Below are 16,080 nucleotides of genomic sequence, written 5' to 3'. Positions count from 1 at the left end.
GTTTATTTTATGGTTTTATTTACTGTGTATGTCTTTTAGTTTTTATTACGGCTGTGTGGTACTTTGGTGCTCCACAAAACTATGTGGACAAAATCATTTTAAAAATACATAAAAGCGTTTATAAAAATTGGAGTCATGGCTTGTTGCTGAATTTTTTTTTTATTGCTGCATACAATAGACCAATATTTTAAATGATACAAAAAAACCTCCAGGTAAAAACATACATCAATCCATTTTAAAAATACAAACAAATTGTTAATTTGATAAAAAAATAAGCAAAAAACATGTCTTCAAGGACCTGGGGGGAAATAAGAGAGAAAGTAGAGATAAAAGGTTATTTAAATTGTATTTGTTTTTTAAATAAAGAAGATGCATACAACATTATTACCAGGAGCTTTGTCTAGTTTCACTTCAGAATAAACCGTTTCTTCTGCAGCAGAGGAGTTTTCTATGGAAATAAATAAGAATGTAGTTTGTCAGCATAACATCTATCTGATTAAAAGATAGGAGAAATACGTATTTATTGCTTGTATCGTGAATACTCACCAGTCCTTCTAATGTCTTTAAGGTGAATCAAGGAGTAAGTGACATCGCCGGATTCATCTGAAATACACATAGCTTAAACTAAAGCTTAACTTAAAGACTCAAATGTGTAACCCAAATTGAATTAAAGCTATTTTCATAACATAAAGCCATAATGTTTTCATCTTTTATTAATATTAAGAAGAGTATTTTGATTTTGAATTTAGGCACTGCTAGCCTACAAAAGCACCTTAATTATTGTATGCTATGTTGTTACGACATAGAAATGAAATACTCACCCTTCTTAGAAATGTTTTTGAGCTCAAGCACCGAATATGTCGCATCCCTGGATTCATCTGAAATGTACAAATTAGTTTAGATTTAAAAGAGTGAACCTTGAATTGTCATTTTCGAGCCTGAAACCTGAAAAACAGGCGTGGGGTTTAAACAGGTTAAAGCTATTTTCATAACATAAAGCCATAATGTTTTCATCTTTTATTAATATTAAGAAGAGTAAACTACTTTCCAGCTTCATGGATTTTGTCTTTTGATTCAAGAGCTTAGATATTTCACCTATACCAGACAATTAGCATTACAAATGACAAACATATGAAATGAGAACTTAATCTTGATTATTTGTCAGGCTGACCGTGGAGATGAGAGGAAGGAAGCTGCGGTTGAGTTTCTTCATATGAACCACTTGATCTGGAGCAAAGCCCTGATTGGTTCTCTGAAACAGTGTGGTCCTAAGAATGTAAATAAAATAACACATGGTAAAAAATATAGTAGACAAGTATAGTCAAGTTCAAAAGACTTGTACCGACCTTGCAAACCTTGAATCTACAACAACAACAAAAAAGACATTGGTGTTCTTTGTATTAGAAACTGACGCACTACCATTTCAGATCCATCAAATATCAAAAGGAAAATGTCTCACTTTTGGACTTCATGCAGCAACAGAATAGCAGCAGGAGATCAGTAGCAGAATAAATGATCTCTTAATTTTTTCAGGACTGGATGCTGCTACAAAAAAAAGTTTTCATAGATTCAATTTTTCTTCAACAGAGCTGAAAGCTGGGTTTCACATAAAAAAATAAACACCTAATATATACACCCTATTTAAAGCACGTACTTTACGAATTAACACATACGTATGCAATTGTATACATGTGAAGACATACAGAACATTCATAGATAACCACACTAACCAGTGCTATTTCTAAGTAGAAAGGAAGTCTTTCTTCACCTCAGATGGCAACCTAGTTAATGGAAAAGGAAGCGCATAAGAGACAAATGTAAAAATAGGCGCATTCACACCGCAGTACTTTTCCCACAAAGGTTCATGAGAACTTAGTTCATGAGAACTCTTTTGTCGCGTTCACACCAAAAAGAGCCAGTACTAAAATTAGTTCATAGCCGCTTTCACACCGCAGGACTTGCCGTAGGCCTACTTTAGTGCCGGCACTAAAGTACCACGGCACTGAATCCGCCAGGGGGCTAGTGCCAATCGCATTCACACCGCAGTACTTTCCCTGAGGCAAGATTACGCTGACGTCACTTAGTCTTCTTCTTCTCTGGGTTTACTGGCAGGCCGCAAAAAGGAAAAGGACATTAACCCTTGTTTGGTGTGTTTCCCTTATTTATCTAAAACAAATGACATGATAAATGACTTTTGTTTATGTGTGTAAGACTTGTGTTTCTGCCCCTGCTATTGCTGCACAAGGTTGCAACATTGTAGATACATTCAACCACCGACACCTGTCTGCTCTCACATTCTTCTATTCTGCAAATTTGGGGTGGGACACAATAAATAAAGCTTCGCCAGTTTGTTTGTTTTATTGCACAGTCAAGACATAACAATAACGGCATCACGCTGTTCCAGGTGTGTCGTATGCGTGTAAATTGAAGTTAAATAAAAGTGTGAAATGTAAAATAAAGTGTAAGTAGTTTCAAAACAATGTAACAGTGGCAATATATATAGCAGCAGACACACCTTAGTGCAAGTTAGGTGTCAGTATTAAAAAACAGTGGCAATATATATATATATAATAACAATAGAAAATCGTTACCACTCTTATTATTGTGGTCTTTAATTTTTTTATAGTCCTGCCTGAGTTTCTTTATTTTTACCCGGCATCCGTGTGCACTGTGCACGATTCCCAGCTCAAGTAGCTTTTGCGAACATCGCTCAAAACATTTGGAGTTGGGAACTGCTTTCTGTAGAAGCTGCTGCATCCCGTCCTCGGAGTAAATTGCCAGAAGCGCCGACACTTCCTCATCATTCCACCGCTCCGGTGTTGTAGTACGTGTGGTCATAACTGCTTTAAAGTACAAAAAAACTACTCGCTCAGGTGTGGATGTGGTTTTGTAGCGAGGAAAAAAATGGCTGCCTAACAAAAAAAATTCAGAGTCTAACGGGGCGTGGTTTGCAATTCGCCCAGCCAATAGAAATAGAATAGAAATTGGCACTCTTTTATCACCAGGTTCGTACCACCTCTCTAGCAGGGACTGAAATTGGCCAAAAGAGTTCCCGGCACTGAGTAGTCCCGGCGGTGTGAACGCGACATTATTGGTACTAACGGAATTAAAGAACCAAAGTACCAGGGAAAGTCCTGCGGTGTGAATGCGGCTCATGAGAACCTTTTTACCCCCACGAAAGTCCCTGCTAGAGAGCAGGGACTTTCGTGCGGCTCTCTTGTGAGAAAAGAGCTATATTTCTGATTGGCTGGAAGGATTGCAAACCACGCCCCGTAAAACTCCCAAAAAGTTTTGTGAAGCCGCCATTTTATTATCCTCGCATTAGCATTATTAGCATTAGCATTAGCCCAGCGCAGAAACGCAGAGCGACTAACTTATGGCAACACAAAATAAAACATGGGAGCGGTGGAGATGAGGAGGTGTCGGCGTTCTGGCGATTTACTCGGAAGGCTTCAGTAGAAGCTGCTGGGATAAAAAAATCGTAGTTATATCTCCTGTTATCAATCCATTCACATTGCCCGCCATGAACTTCCGGGGAACGATCCTCGTCTACATGAACCACGTGACGATAACCGTTTTTGGACTTCCGTTGTCGTAACTCTTCTATCTATATGGCGCTGCTTCTACTGAAGCCAGTCCCCAACTCCGGGGACTTCCGGCCGGGGACTTTGGGCGGCAGTATACGCCGTGAAGTGGTTTGCGGCCTGCCAGTAAACCTAAAGCAGAAGAAGAAGAAGTGACGTCAGCGGCTTCATTTGCCTAATCCACCCCCAGGGACTTATTCCGGTGTGAACACGATCTGTACTTAGTTCATGAGAACTAAAGAGTTCTCATGAACTAAATTCTCATGAACCTTTGTGGGAAAAGTACTGCGGTGTGAATGCGCCTATACTCACATTTTACTGACAACCAACTCTGTGCTGACTTTTTCTCTGCGTCTCGACACATGTAGAAGCCTTCGTCGGACTTTGACATAGCAGAGATCCTCGGCTCAGCCCTGGTATACCTTTGGAGAGTATTATTTCGATAAAAATAAACATTAGAAGATAATGATCCGCTCTTCACTTTGCAACTAAGATGAACAGAATCTCCTTCAGTCACAGGATGGACAGGGCTCACCAGGATAATATCACCTGTAAAGCAGTCGATGAATATCAAGTTATCGAGATAATCCTCACAGACACTCAGTTATACATTTGTAATATAAATCCAGTTAGGGAATTGTGACAAAAATGTACTTACTTTGTAGAGTAATGTTGACTGCATTGCTGAATTCACCAGATGCAAACTCACACCAGTACACCGCTGTTTTGTTTGTCAGATGTTTGATGATCCATGTGGATCCGTTCTTTCTGCCCCAGTCAGAGCAGTTTGACAGATGGCCTGCTTCAGTGAGCCTCACCACTCTCCACTGGTTCCCCTCACAGCTCCGTGACACAGGCTCTGAGGGAAAGTGCTGCACTCTGTCAGGACTCACTTTGACCGATGTTCCATGAGAATCTGAAATACAAAAACAGAATAATTGGAAATTATCTTCTGAATGTTTTCAACATGAATTCAGCCTCCTAGAGTAGATGCGCTCTGTGAAGGAGGAAACTACAAACTTTTACCGGGCACATTTAGGTCCAAATGGTCAGTGTTACATGATGAAAAAAAGTTCTAGTTGTTCCCATACCTATTCTACCAACCTTACAGCGTTCAGAGTGACTTTTAATAAAGCTTGTTATGCCTGCTATAAGTAAAGATTCACATTTTTCTGCTATAAAAATACTTTGTGTTTTTAAAATGGCAATTAAGGAGGCATTTAAAGATGGGTCCTAATGGGAACATCAGATAGGAAGAGATAAGCGACATAAAGAAACATTCTCACCTCCAGTCAAGACAAACTTTGGTTTGCTATACCAATAGTAATGCACAGGGTTTCCTCTTCCAGCCCTGCACACATACCCTGCTGTGTGTGTCTGTCCATTAACAACGTAGGTATTGTTTTCAGTCCCATTGCTCTTGCCGGGTAGTAGCTCATAGCTGTAGTTGGAGTTGATAGACAGATTGGCGACGGCCTTATACCAGTAAAACCTCCACCCTGCTGCTGAATCTGTAACACTGCAGTTCAGAGTGACGGAGGCTCCCTGACTCAGCCATGAACGAGACACATTGAGAGCAGGTTTTGGATTATCTGTTGGAGAATTATTACATTTAATAGTAATTCAAACAAAAAACATACCTAAGGAACAGTGGCGGCGCCAGAGTATTTTTGTTGGGTAATCTATGGTAGGGCTAACCCATAGTGGTGGGGCTCAAGTCAGTATTTGCAATGTAATTACATACACGCTCCCCTTGACAGTGAAACGCCACGTGTGAGGTTTAGATTATTTCCCTGTGTCAATCCAAATTGAACTGTATGAAATAAAAAGAATAACAAATACTAACATAAAATACACATTCTGGTACTCTCTTGAGAAGAAAAATAAATACATTATTACTACACGACATATTTAAAAAAATAAAATAATGCCATTTTAGTTTGTTGTTACTTTGTTCTGAAAGCTGAACCTGCTGCTCCTCACTGAAGAGGGAAGGGGCTGTGCGAATGACTTTACATTGTGGATAAGGGTGGATAGCCCCCATTGTTCTGTGTGTCAAAATGAAAGACAGCCCACACACCTATCAATCATCAAACCGTGGGGTCTTATTTCGATACGTCTTCTATCAACACGTAATGTTGTATCGATGTAGATGTACTACACCAAAAGTATTCTCCGTCAGGACTTCCTGCAACAACCCCACGCCGTTATCGTGATTCTGATTGGCCAGAAGACATTATCAAAGATGTTCTATTGAGAAGACGATCACTACGTGACAAAAGTTTTCAAAAATAAAAATAATATTTTAGAAATTACACTTTATCGCTGAGAGCTTTTCTAAATATATAGGCCTACAGGGTAAAATTCATTTAAAAAAATCATAAATAACTCAAAAGAATACTCTTAAAATACAAAACGAACAATATTAATCACACATTAAAATCAGATCTTGAGAAATCGCTTTAAATCCACATTATAAAAACACAGTCCAAGGTCCTGCCTTGAAAATGCATCTATAAATATAGTATCAAATGATCATGGTTGATGAAACATAGTCAAATTAACACATTCCTTGGCTCTAAACGGTTTTGCTAAAAACCGCTGCTCTGTAGACAAAACAATGATCCTCTGTTCTAAAAACAAAAGTCAGTGATATACTCACAGAATAACCCCAGCGTGCAGAGCAAAGTGTGTCCCATCTTCACATCCAACACTGACTCTCTGTCTCTTACACATACGTCCACTTTAACACTTGAAGAAAATTGAGGAAGACTAACAGAGCACTGTGGGAGGAAATCTGATGTCAACATGAGCTCATTGGTATTTTACACATTTTCTAAGAATAACTAGTCTCTCTTTCCTTCCTGTTTTACATTTACATACACGTACATTGCCAGTAAATAGTCATTTTTGCTAAACTCATATCTTTATCTTTATATTTACCTGACCTTTATTGCAATTGTAATTCTGATAATTTATCATGCATTAGTCTAAAAACACTAGACAAATGTCAGGATTTTTTGGTAAAATAGGCATCTTGTAAACCTCTAATATTAGATGTTTCTACTGCTTCATCACTATAGTAATAACAAGGGCAGACGATTCAAAGTGACACATTTTTGGTCACATCTCAAATTGTGCACCTCTAAATTCCTTCTCTCGCCTCAAAGTATGACTGTACTGGATCCCCAAAATAAGAGGGAGGATGATGAAGCAAATCAAACACCTTGTGTAAAGAAAAGTATAAGCACTTAAGTAAATCAAGTTTATTGATGCAAAACAAAGCAAGCTTTTTTTTTTAAATACACCTAGATTAAAGCCATATGATGCATTTTCTTTAAATGACTTGCCATTACATTAACTGTACAAAATACTGTCGGATAAATGGAGAGCAAAGCTGCAAATAAGGTTTAGTTTTGGTATGTTGTTTCCATTCCTCTTGTCCTTACAGAAGACATTGTTTGATCTGGAAGAAAACCAAAGAAGAAAGAGATTACACTTTTTTAAAGAATTAGGGTGTTTCATGACATATTAATCCCATTTAAAACATATTTAACAATATATGAAATAAATAAAGTGATTGATCTGAATACTTACATGATGTTACGCTGCATTTTTACCAAGAGCTGTTCCTGGTTTGAGTTCAGAATAAACAGTTTCATCCGCTGGTGCAGGACTTGACTTCCCTATGAATGAAGAGATTATTATTATTTTGTTTTTACAGTATTCCCCCAGATAAAAATGAAAATGTACTGGTATACATTTTCCTCACAAGAGGGTAGAGTGATAGTTTGATAGAAGGAATTGCTCATGATGATTCACAACAGTTAAACATGTACGGATACAGATGAATGAAATGTCACATGCCCTGATGTTTATTTCATGAATGCATAGAATTGGCAGATAATTAAATAAACAAACATTGACAAAGTTATGTGTAGGATTTGAACATTGCTGACTTTGGCAACACCTTGTGGCACATTTTAAAATGACACCATATCAGGCAGCACGTAACCCAACACAAGCTTAAAGCAGGTAGTATTTCATCATACCTGCAGCTGATGCCATCTGCACATCTGAGTAAACACAATCCTCCGGTTCATTTTTCTTCCCTGTTAGACGGATCAAGAGAAAGCATGAAAAGACACACTTTACTTAATTTAGGCACTGCTGGCCTACAAAAGCACCTTAATTATTGTATGGTATTGTTACGACATAGAAATCAAACACTCACCCTTCTTAGAAATGTTTTTGAGCTCCACAACAGAATATGTCACATCCGTATATTCATCTGAAATATACAATTCGGTTTGTATTTAAAAGAGTGATCCTTGAATTGTCCTATTCCAGTATTTATATTGACTATACTGTACCATTTGCAGGTTCTTCAGGGCCTCTGACTGTTGCATAGAGACAGGCATTATCTGAAGAGAAATCAAAATCAAACCAAATATATATTAAAATCCCTCTATATGAACTCCTACATTTTTTAAAACAACTAATGAGAAATGGAAATGCTACTCGGTTAATAACGTTAACAATACATTCAAAACGTAGAAAGGACTCAGGCTGACCCTGGACAACAGAAGCATTTTCTCTTTGGTTAGTTTCGTCCTGGTTGATCATGTGGTCTGTAGCAGGGCTCTGATTGGTCCTCTGAGATCTGGTGGGCAAAACACATGTAGTAAATGAAGTGGATTTATTAAGGAACATATGACTGCTGTCATGTTCATAATAAAAGAAAAAAATATGTGTTGTACCAACCTGCTATAGCATGAATCTGTTAAAAACAAAGTAATACTATATTATTTTGCATTGGGAAAGTGTCCTACTGTCAAAACAGTACATGTGATTACATTAGAGTCAATCTTCTATCAGAAGAAAATTATCTCACCTTTTGACTTCCTGTATAAATACAGGAACAGCAGCAGGAGAATAATCAGTGAAACTCCACAAAGCAGCCCAACGATCAGCAGGACGGGAAATTCAGAGGCTTCTCCATGCCCGGACGCTGCTATTATAAGTAATCATTATTAATATTATATCTGTAACACTTTCCTGTAATGGATTAACTTTATAAAACCTTTTTTAATTCAAACACAGTTTAATTCAGAAGAAACTAAGCTTTCTATATATCAAACTGTAACATAGTTTTCAAAAAAGGAAGGTTTTTTTTTATATCTTATATCTTACATTTTACTAACTTGTATTTTCAATGCTGCTCATGTAATCATGGTCATATGAATGTTTTAAGACTGAATAAAGAACTGGAAAAATATATTTATTTTACAAAAACCAAATGTATAATTTGGAGGAAACTCGTTGAATTCAGTAATAACTGTCTTTTTTAGCTCTGACTCAGCAACACATCTCAAAAAGAGGAAACTGTTCTTTATCATACTCACATTTGACTGAGAACCAACTCTTTGATGAGGTCCTACCATCTACTGAATCTCTCCGTTTACATTTATAAAAGCCTTCGTCTGACTTTGACACTGCAGAGATGGTCAGCTCCCTTCTGGTATCGTTCTGGATGAGTTTGTCATTTTTATAAAAATCCACATCATAAAGAACAGTTCCTGTCTTTAACTTGCAGCTAAGAGTGACAGGAAGTCCCTCAGCCACAGGTCGGACAGGACTCACCAGGATCATTTCACCATCTGAAATAACATAAATATAAAGGCTTTGTCAGAGACATCAGCTTTTTCAGATTTGATATGTTTAGGCACAACTGGTCTAGTCTGGCAGAAGCAGAAATGCCAAGGTGTAGATATATGAGGAAAATAAAACACATAGAATATTATCTTTGATCTTTCAGAGGAGTAACCCTGGAGTTCACTTCTCAAATTAAACCTTTTTATAAAGTTTTAACTCACTTTGAAGAGCATTTTGGCTAATGCAGCTTCACATTTCAAAAAGAATATAATAATTCAGAAACACATTTTTTAAATAATTAAAACTCACACTCCATAGTGATGTTGACTGCATTACTGAACTGTCCTGTTTCAGACTCACACCAGTACACTCCACTAAGCCAGCTTCTGGTTATTGTGCATGTGGATCCAGTCATTGTCCCCCAGGAAGAACAGGGAAGAAGGTAGTCAGGTTTAGAAAACATCCTCACTCTCCACTCAGTGGAGTTTCCCTCACAGCTCAGTGACACAGGCGTTTTGGTGAAGTGCTGCACACTGTCAGGACTCACTGTGAGAGACGCTGCTGAGTTAATATCTAAAACACACAAAGAGGGGACATTTAAACCATGCAAACTGAAAAAGACAATGCATGGGTACAGCAAACCTGCCACTTAATTTACCCTGAAAAAACAAACGGGAACAAACTAAAGTAGGAGGAAAACAAAACTGAAAGTACCAGTGTCTCAATCCCACACACATTGTTTTAATTATATGTATTGTTTATGTCTTAAACCATTTAACCAGTAGATAAATATCTTGAAACATATTCCCAACTAAAAACATAAAGGAATTCCTTACCAGTTATATCTAATTACAATGTATTGTAGAAGCCTTTTATTATTATGTTTTGGATTTACAAAGTCTAAGGTTTGAACCATGGCGAACAACAACTCATGTGTCAGGATGAAAAGAGGGCCAGGAGATTAACTCGTGTTCAAATTCAGTCCAGAAGCTGAATAAATTCATCATCATTCTGTTTTAGAGAATAGTTTTGAAAACTGAACTATGACCTGATGCTGGTGTAAAATAATGTGACTTTGTTCCATTTTGCAATAATGGAAAAGTCAAAACAAACATGCCTCCAGTCCAGACAAACTTTGATGAATACATTTGTTGGGCTAATGGTGGTAAAAACTGAAGAAAGAAAGGAAAAAGGAAGAACATACTGACCTCCAGACCAGACAAACTCAGGATTGCTGTACCAACTGTAAAACACTGGATCTCCTCTTCCTGCTCTGCACACATATCCTGCTGTGTGTGTGTGTCCATCAATGATGAAGAGATCCTGTTCAGTCCCATTCTTGCTGCCAGCTAGCAGCTCATAGCTGTAGAAGTTGCCTGACAGTTGTGGAACAGCCTTATACCAGTAGAAGCTCCAGCCAGCAGAAGGATGATCAACCCTGCAGTTCAGAGTTACTGAGGCTCCAGGACTCGGCCATGATGGAGACACAGTGAGGACAGGCAGAGGTCTTTCTGTTGGAAAGTGATTTATTTATAATTGGTGGGTAACAAACACTCCTTGCATCGTACATATTTTCTTCAAACATGTAAAACAAATGTGAGGTAAATAAATATAATAACCAACATATTATAGATTATATGTTTATATACATATAGCAAAACAAATCTAATAATGACAAATGACTTACTGTCAGATAATGTGAGGACATCACTCCAATGCGTTGAAGGCATTTCACCTTTCAGTCTGCCCTTACACCTGTAGTCTCCACTTTGTGAGGTCAGAGTAAGTTTAGGATCAGATGTCGGAGGTGTTTCTGACCCAGGTGTCGTCCATATGTAATCCCACTCAGAGTCTCCTCCATCCTTAATTTCACATGTGATCGTTTCTCCAGAGTACATCTCAGGCCAGTTGGGTCGCAGGGTCACAACAGCCCTGTTTGTGACTGTTAGAGTAAGAAGCACAAAATACAAAAAATGAAACAAATATAAAATTCTTAGCGACCTTCTTAATCCTTACTTTCAAATATTATAATTTATATATTTTTTATGACATAATATTTGATTTTTAAATTACCGACTGCATCGCTGTACTCTGTGTAGTAAACAGGGTTTCCTCTTCTTCCTCTGCACCAGTAGACGCCTCCTCGTGAGACACTGATTTGGTCATTTGTGAGGAAAAAAACATCTTGTGTCTTCAGGGGTTCAGAGGTTTTCTCTTTTTTGTACCAGAAGTATCTCCAACCAGAAGCTGATGATGGACCTACAGAGCAAGTTAGAGTCACATTGCCCCGTCCTGGAAATATGTCATTCAGCTGTGCCTTTGGTTTTGCTGTTTAATGTAGAATAAAGGTACAAATGTTTACAAAATGTTAGTTATTGTCCCTGTAAATAAGCCTAGCTTGAAAAATAATACACATTTACACTGAACAAAAATATAAACGCAACACTTTTGTTTTTGCTCCCATTTTTCATGAGATGAACTCAAAGATCTAAAACATTTTCTATATACACAAAATAACCATTTCTCTCAAATATTGTTCACAAATCTGAAAAAATCTGTGATAGTGAGCACTTCTCCTTTGCTGAGATAATCCATCCCACCTCACAGGTGTGGCATATCAAGATGCTGATTAGACAGCATGATTATTGCACAGGTGTGCCTTAGGCTGGCCACAATAAAAGGCCACTCTGAAACGTGCAGTTTTGCTTTATTGGGGGTCTGAAAACCAGTCAGTATCTGGTGTGAGGGTTAGGGTTAGGGTAATGTTGTGAATTGAGTGGCCCATGGTGGTGGTGGGGTTATGGTATGGGCAGGCGTATGTAATGGACGACGAACACAGGCCACTCGATTCACAACATTACCCTAACCCTAACCCTAACCTGAACTTTTTGTTCAGTGTATAATATATCTTATCCAGCACTCTTAGTAATATTCAATCACTGTGTATGTTATAATGAAAATATAGAGAAATAACTATGCTTATATTTCTATTTATAACCACTGAAGTAGTTGGTTAACCTTGTGAAGAAACGCACATAAAACGGGGTGAACATTTAAAAAGCATTTTTTTTTCTTTGTTTATTGTCCAGTGTTTCTAAGATTAGGCAGAAAATAGAATTATGTTTCATTTTGGGTTTACTAAATGTCTGAAGCTTTTAGGAAAACTACATACGTTAAGTATGAATGAAGAATACCTTTTCACATCTCATGAAAAAGGAATACATTTTTACCTGCATATAATCGCTGTTAAGAACATTAAGGTGTATTAGTTATCCCCCCCCCCAAATGCAGACACTTACACTTACGATGATTCAAAAACAAAAACAGAAAGATATGGACACAAGATGTGTGCAACTGTATTTAGTTTCCTATCCATTTGAATATGATTTAAGTGGGGGGGGGGGACCTCACCTCCTCTAGGGGGGTCCGGGGGCATGCACCCCCGGGAAGACTTTGTTTTTTAATATTGAAGTTAAAAGCATCAATCTGGTGCACTTTGAGAGCAACATTAGGAGATCTATGGATACATCTCTCAGCACCCATATGAAACAGAACTTTAAGCAGATTTTATTTTTCTTTATGGATATTTTACAAATCACTCCCCTTTCAAACTTTATTCTTTTTATTAATAACAACTTTTTTGTCATATAGTATTTTATACCTGTTTTTCACCTATTCTCTTATTTTTTTATAACTATAATGATCATATAGAGGTGTGCCTTTACCTCACTGAGCTGAGGTTATCAGAGCTGCTCAGTCTTTCAGGAGAGAGCTCTCTAAAGCTCTCCCCCCCGCGGCCGCTTACACAGTCAATTCCAATGTTAATAAAAGCACACAGAAGCTGTGTACGTTTTTTGGGAGTTTGATTTATTTTAAATTAACACAAATACAAAATTAAAACCTATAAATGTACACTAAAACCATTATTTAAAAAAAAGAACAATTTCACTAAAACCTCTGGTTTTTACTGGGGCTGGGGCAGTTCAACTTGATTTTTTTTGGGGGGGGGGGGTGGGTGTGCCATAGTTTATGGGTGCTGTACGCAATATAGGCGTAGTTCTGTTAGTATAAGATAATAAGATGTACTTTGTTGATCCAAAATCGGGAAATTATGTTGTTATGAAATATAAAAATAAATATGTTTTTAATTTCAAACTTTTTTTTTCTTTTTTCTCCCCAATTTTCGGCGCCCCCTATGGGTTGATGCGCCCTTAGCATTCGCCTATACTGCCTATGCCGAGGGCCGGCCCTGGGTAAAGTATTATCTTTATGTAAATGCTTTGATGTAAGAAGCTGTCTTTCTGTTCTTATTGTAATACTAATTGTTGATTTTGTGATAACACAAAAGCACAGAATTGTACAGTATACTTCACCTGCCTATACAGCATCAGTGGCGCTTGTCCTAACTGGGTTTTCATTTCAACATGGCTCATTAATAAATAAAAAGTGCTTTTATTGAACTTGGTCATGGTGGTATTACTTTGATCACTTACCTGATACAGTTAGATCGATTTTATTGCTTATTTGTGTTGATCTTCCGTGCTGAAAAAAGCATTGGTATTCACCAGTGTCGCCTGTATATAGAAGGGGTGATTTATAGCTCTCATGTTTGCCGTAAGAGAGAAAGTCTTGACCATTCTTGTGGATTGCGTAAGACCAGTCGCTGCCTTTGCCTCCTGTAATGTCACACTTGAAGGTCACAGACTCTCCAGAAAAAAAGATTGTCCAGTTTGGCTCAATGGTCAGCGCAGCATCTAGAAACCATCACAAGATACATGAAGTAAAATGTGTTTCCTTTTTGTCAAAACATTTATAATTCATTGACAAAACGGAACACACAAAACAGAGGATGTTGTTTGGAGAGTTACATAGGTAGATTTTCACTTTACTTATATATTAGTAAACAACAAGAAAGAACATTGTATAATTACCTTGAGCTTCTCCATGGTAAAGTAAATTCAGCACTGAAAGAAGTATGAAACTACATCAGACATGATCAAACTGAAAGAAATCAAACAAAGACATCATAACATCAGGCATTTAAAAAGTTGTAACAACGGTAATTAAAACATTCAAAGTACTCACAGAGAAACCCCAGTAAAGAGAGAAAAGTGTGTCCCATCTTCACATCCAACACTTATAATCTGCTCCTCTGTTTATGATAAATTCTTCTACTTTGTGAAAATAGAAAGATCGAAACTGCAGCATATGAAGAGAAAACAGGAACTATAGAGAAACAAATGCAATGTAATATTGGGAACGGAAGTTGATTTCTAACTTCTTTTAAAAAGTACACAGCCTGGGCTTCCTTCCCTTTTTCACAAAGCTCACACTGAACAGCTTTTAACACAGCAGATTGTTTTGCACCTTGGTTTAGGTATCCTCAAATCATGAAGAGACATGCAGTATTAAAATATCCTTCCTGATGTAGATAAGATCATCCTGTGGGCTCGTGCTTCTTCACAAATGGTCGGTAATTATTGATGCTTCTGTAATGACTGCTGGATGAAGTCTTTCTAGAAAAAATAAAGTGCATACAGTTTTAAGAAGGAGATACAATTGCAGGCGTCATACTCACTTTATAATCCATGGGCCTTCTCACCAATATTTCATATGAAAATGTGTGTAACAGCTTTAAACAAATAGTTGAACTGCAGTGCTGGAGTGTTATGGAGGAATTCAACTTTAAGTTTAGAAACAACCTCACCCACAGGAAGTTTCTCAAAGTCTCTTTACCAGAAGTGAATGTGAAGAGAGACAAAGTCCTGCCCCCTCCTAGAGATAGACTCTATCTACGTTAAGGGAGCAACATTACATATCTATATCATTGGTAATAAAGCAATCATTTGAATATGGAAAATATTTATTGAATAGGCGCAAAATGGTATCACAACAGTTGAACAAAGATGACTTAATGCCATAATAATGATCGAAATAACTAAATACCACAACACTTCAGTAGTTGTGAAGTTTTAAATGGGGTGGGTAGTCACAATTGAAAGCTTCCACTTCCATGCATGAGTGCAAAGCTATAAGTGAACCGTAAGCAGTCAATTGTTTAGTTATTAGTTAGGAGTTATATTTACATGGCATCAGACCCTGCTGCCAGACTTCAGAAGGACTATTTGTGGAGAGTAGGTAAAGTATCAGATAAAGTAGTTTGACACCACCTTGTGGTCAAATATCGAAAAAAAGCTTCAAATATAACTGCACAGTGACTGGAGAACAAGTAAAATAGAATATTCTCAGTAAAACATACTTACATAAATTGGACAAACTAATGTTGGCTCTAGTTTGTCAGTAGATTCCCTTCTTCTATCTCTTTACACAGAGAATACTGTATGTTTACCCATGGACAATGTAGGAACAAAGTACCATATATTCACATTTTGAGATCATACAAGATAATAAAGTGTAAGTACTAGCAGAAAACAAATTATATATTAAGTGCATAAAAGGTTTTGGTTACCATTTTTTTTATTTTAATGCCAATAACATGTTTGAAAAATAATAAAATGTTCTGCCTTGTTTTCCTATTGGTGACAAGCGTATGAGAAATTCCATCATGCATTAGGCATTAGATCATTTGTTGGCACCCTGTGGTAGCATCTAGTAAGAATCATTCACTGAACAGTACATGCAGGTATAATTGCATTTGGGTTTTATTAATAATATATGTGTGTGTCCACTGTGTGCATCTACAGTGCTAAAGCATGTGTCCATACTGCATATATTAGTATCTGGCTCTAATATCACTAAATGTACAACAAGGTTAGAGCCACATGATCTGAATCAGACATGTAACAGATAAGGTTGTAACACAATGTTTTTACACTATAAG

At 37.3% G+C, this 16,080-nt stretch overlaps 2 protein-coding genes across 22 annotated transcripts; both read right to left on the bottom strand.

Moving 5' to 3' along the window:
* Positions 1-140: 140 nt before the first annotated feature.
* On the bottom strand, positions 141-6,608 carry LOC117555561. Of its 15 annotated transcripts, none has more exons than XM_034230472.1 (12): positions 6,247-6,608; positions 4,871-5,176; positions 4,243-4,500; positions 3,897-4,133; positions 1,769-1,781; positions 1,460-1,545; positions 1,347-1,362; positions 1,172-1,268; positions 822-878; positions 547-603; positions 389-448; positions 141-298 (listed from the first exon to the last, which is right to left on the bottom strand). In XM_034230472.1, exons 1-6 carry the CDS (start codon positions 6,392-6,394, stop codon positions 1,530-1,532), a joined length of 978 nt encoding a protein of 325 aa, XP_034086363.1. In that variant the 5' UTR covers positions 6,395-6,608; the 3' UTR covers positions 141-298; positions 389-448; positions 547-603; positions 822-878; positions 1,172-1,268; positions 1,347-1,362; positions 1,460-1,529. The 15 variants fall into 15 exon arrangements, with proteins under 15 accessions (XP_034086363.1, XP_034086369.1, XP_034086367.1 ...); XM_034230478.1 differs by having other exon boundaries at positions 1,731-1,781; positions 3,926-4,133; XM_034230476.1 differs by lacking the exon at positions 1,460-1,545 and having other exon boundaries at positions 1,731-1,781.
* Positions 6,609-6,835: 227 nt separating this feature from the next.
* Positions 6,836-14,941, bottom strand: LOC117555559. 7 transcript variants are annotated; one of them, XM_034230464.1, is made up of 18 exons: positions 14,842-14,941; positions 14,607-14,755; positions 14,325-14,465; positions 14,171-14,203; positions 13,733-13,993; positions 11,313-11,567; positions 10,927-11,181; positions 10,448-10,750; positions 9,549-9,812; positions 8,990-9,244; positions 8,479-8,598; positions 8,349-8,364; positions 8,159-8,247; positions 7,958-8,008; positions 7,819-7,875; positions 7,637-7,696; positions 7,182-7,270; positions 6,836-7,050 (listed from the first exon to the last, which is right to left on the bottom strand). In XM_034230464.1, exons 3-17 carry the CDS (start codon positions 14,359-14,361, stop codon positions 7,188-7,190), a joined length of 2,139 nt encoding a protein of 712 aa, XP_034086355.1. In that variant the 5' UTR covers positions 14,362-14,465; positions 14,607-14,755; positions 14,842-14,941; the 3' UTR covers positions 6,836-7,050; positions 7,182-7,187. The 7 variants fall into 7 exon arrangements, with proteins under 7 accessions (XP_034086355.1, XP_034086354.1, XP_034086357.1 ...); XM_034230463.1 differs by having other exon boundaries at positions 14,607-14,932; XM_034230466.1 differs by having other exon boundaries at positions 14,325-14,410; positions 14,607-14,932.
* Between the last annotated feature and the right edge of the window lie 1,139 nt (positions 14,942-16,080).

The sequence above is a fragment of the Gymnodraco acuticeps genome, unplaced genomic scaffold, assembly GCF_902827175.1.
Source record: "Gymnodraco acuticeps unplaced genomic scaffold, fGymAcu1.1, whole genome shotgun sequence".
Classification (NCBI taxonomy): domain Eukaryota; kingdom Metazoa; phylum Chordata; class Actinopteri; order Perciformes; family Bathydraconidae; genus Gymnodraco; species Gymnodraco acuticeps.
This window is presented reverse-complemented; position numbering and strand designations above follow the sequence as displayed.

Bases quoted from the DNA above. Each gene is read 5' to 3' on its own strand.
- LOC117555561 (XM_034230469.1), bottom strand. From the start codon at position 6,394: ATGTTGACATCAGATTTCCTCCCACAGTGCTCTGTTAGTCTTCCTCAA. The intron at 5,177-6,246 runs GTGAGTATATCA...ATTCTCCAACAG, and splicing joins CTGCACGCTGGGGTTATTCT to ATAATCCAAAACCTGCTCTC. The intron at 4,501-4,870 runs GTGAGAATGTTT...TTTGTATTTCAG, and splicing joins AAAGTTTGTCTTGACTGGAG to ATTCTCATGGAACATCGGTC.
- LOC117555559 (XM_034230464.1), bottom strand. From the start codon at position 14,361: ATGGGACACACTTTTCTCTCTTTACTGGGGTTTCTCT. The intron at 11,568-13,732 runs GTAAGTGATCAA...TACATTAAACAG, and splicing joins AATCGATCTAACTGTATCAG to CAAAACCAAAGGCACAGCTG. The intron at 7,876-7,957 runs GTACAGTATAGT...TGTATATTTCAG, and splicing joins CCCTGAAGAACCTGCAAATG to ATGAATATACGGATGTGACA.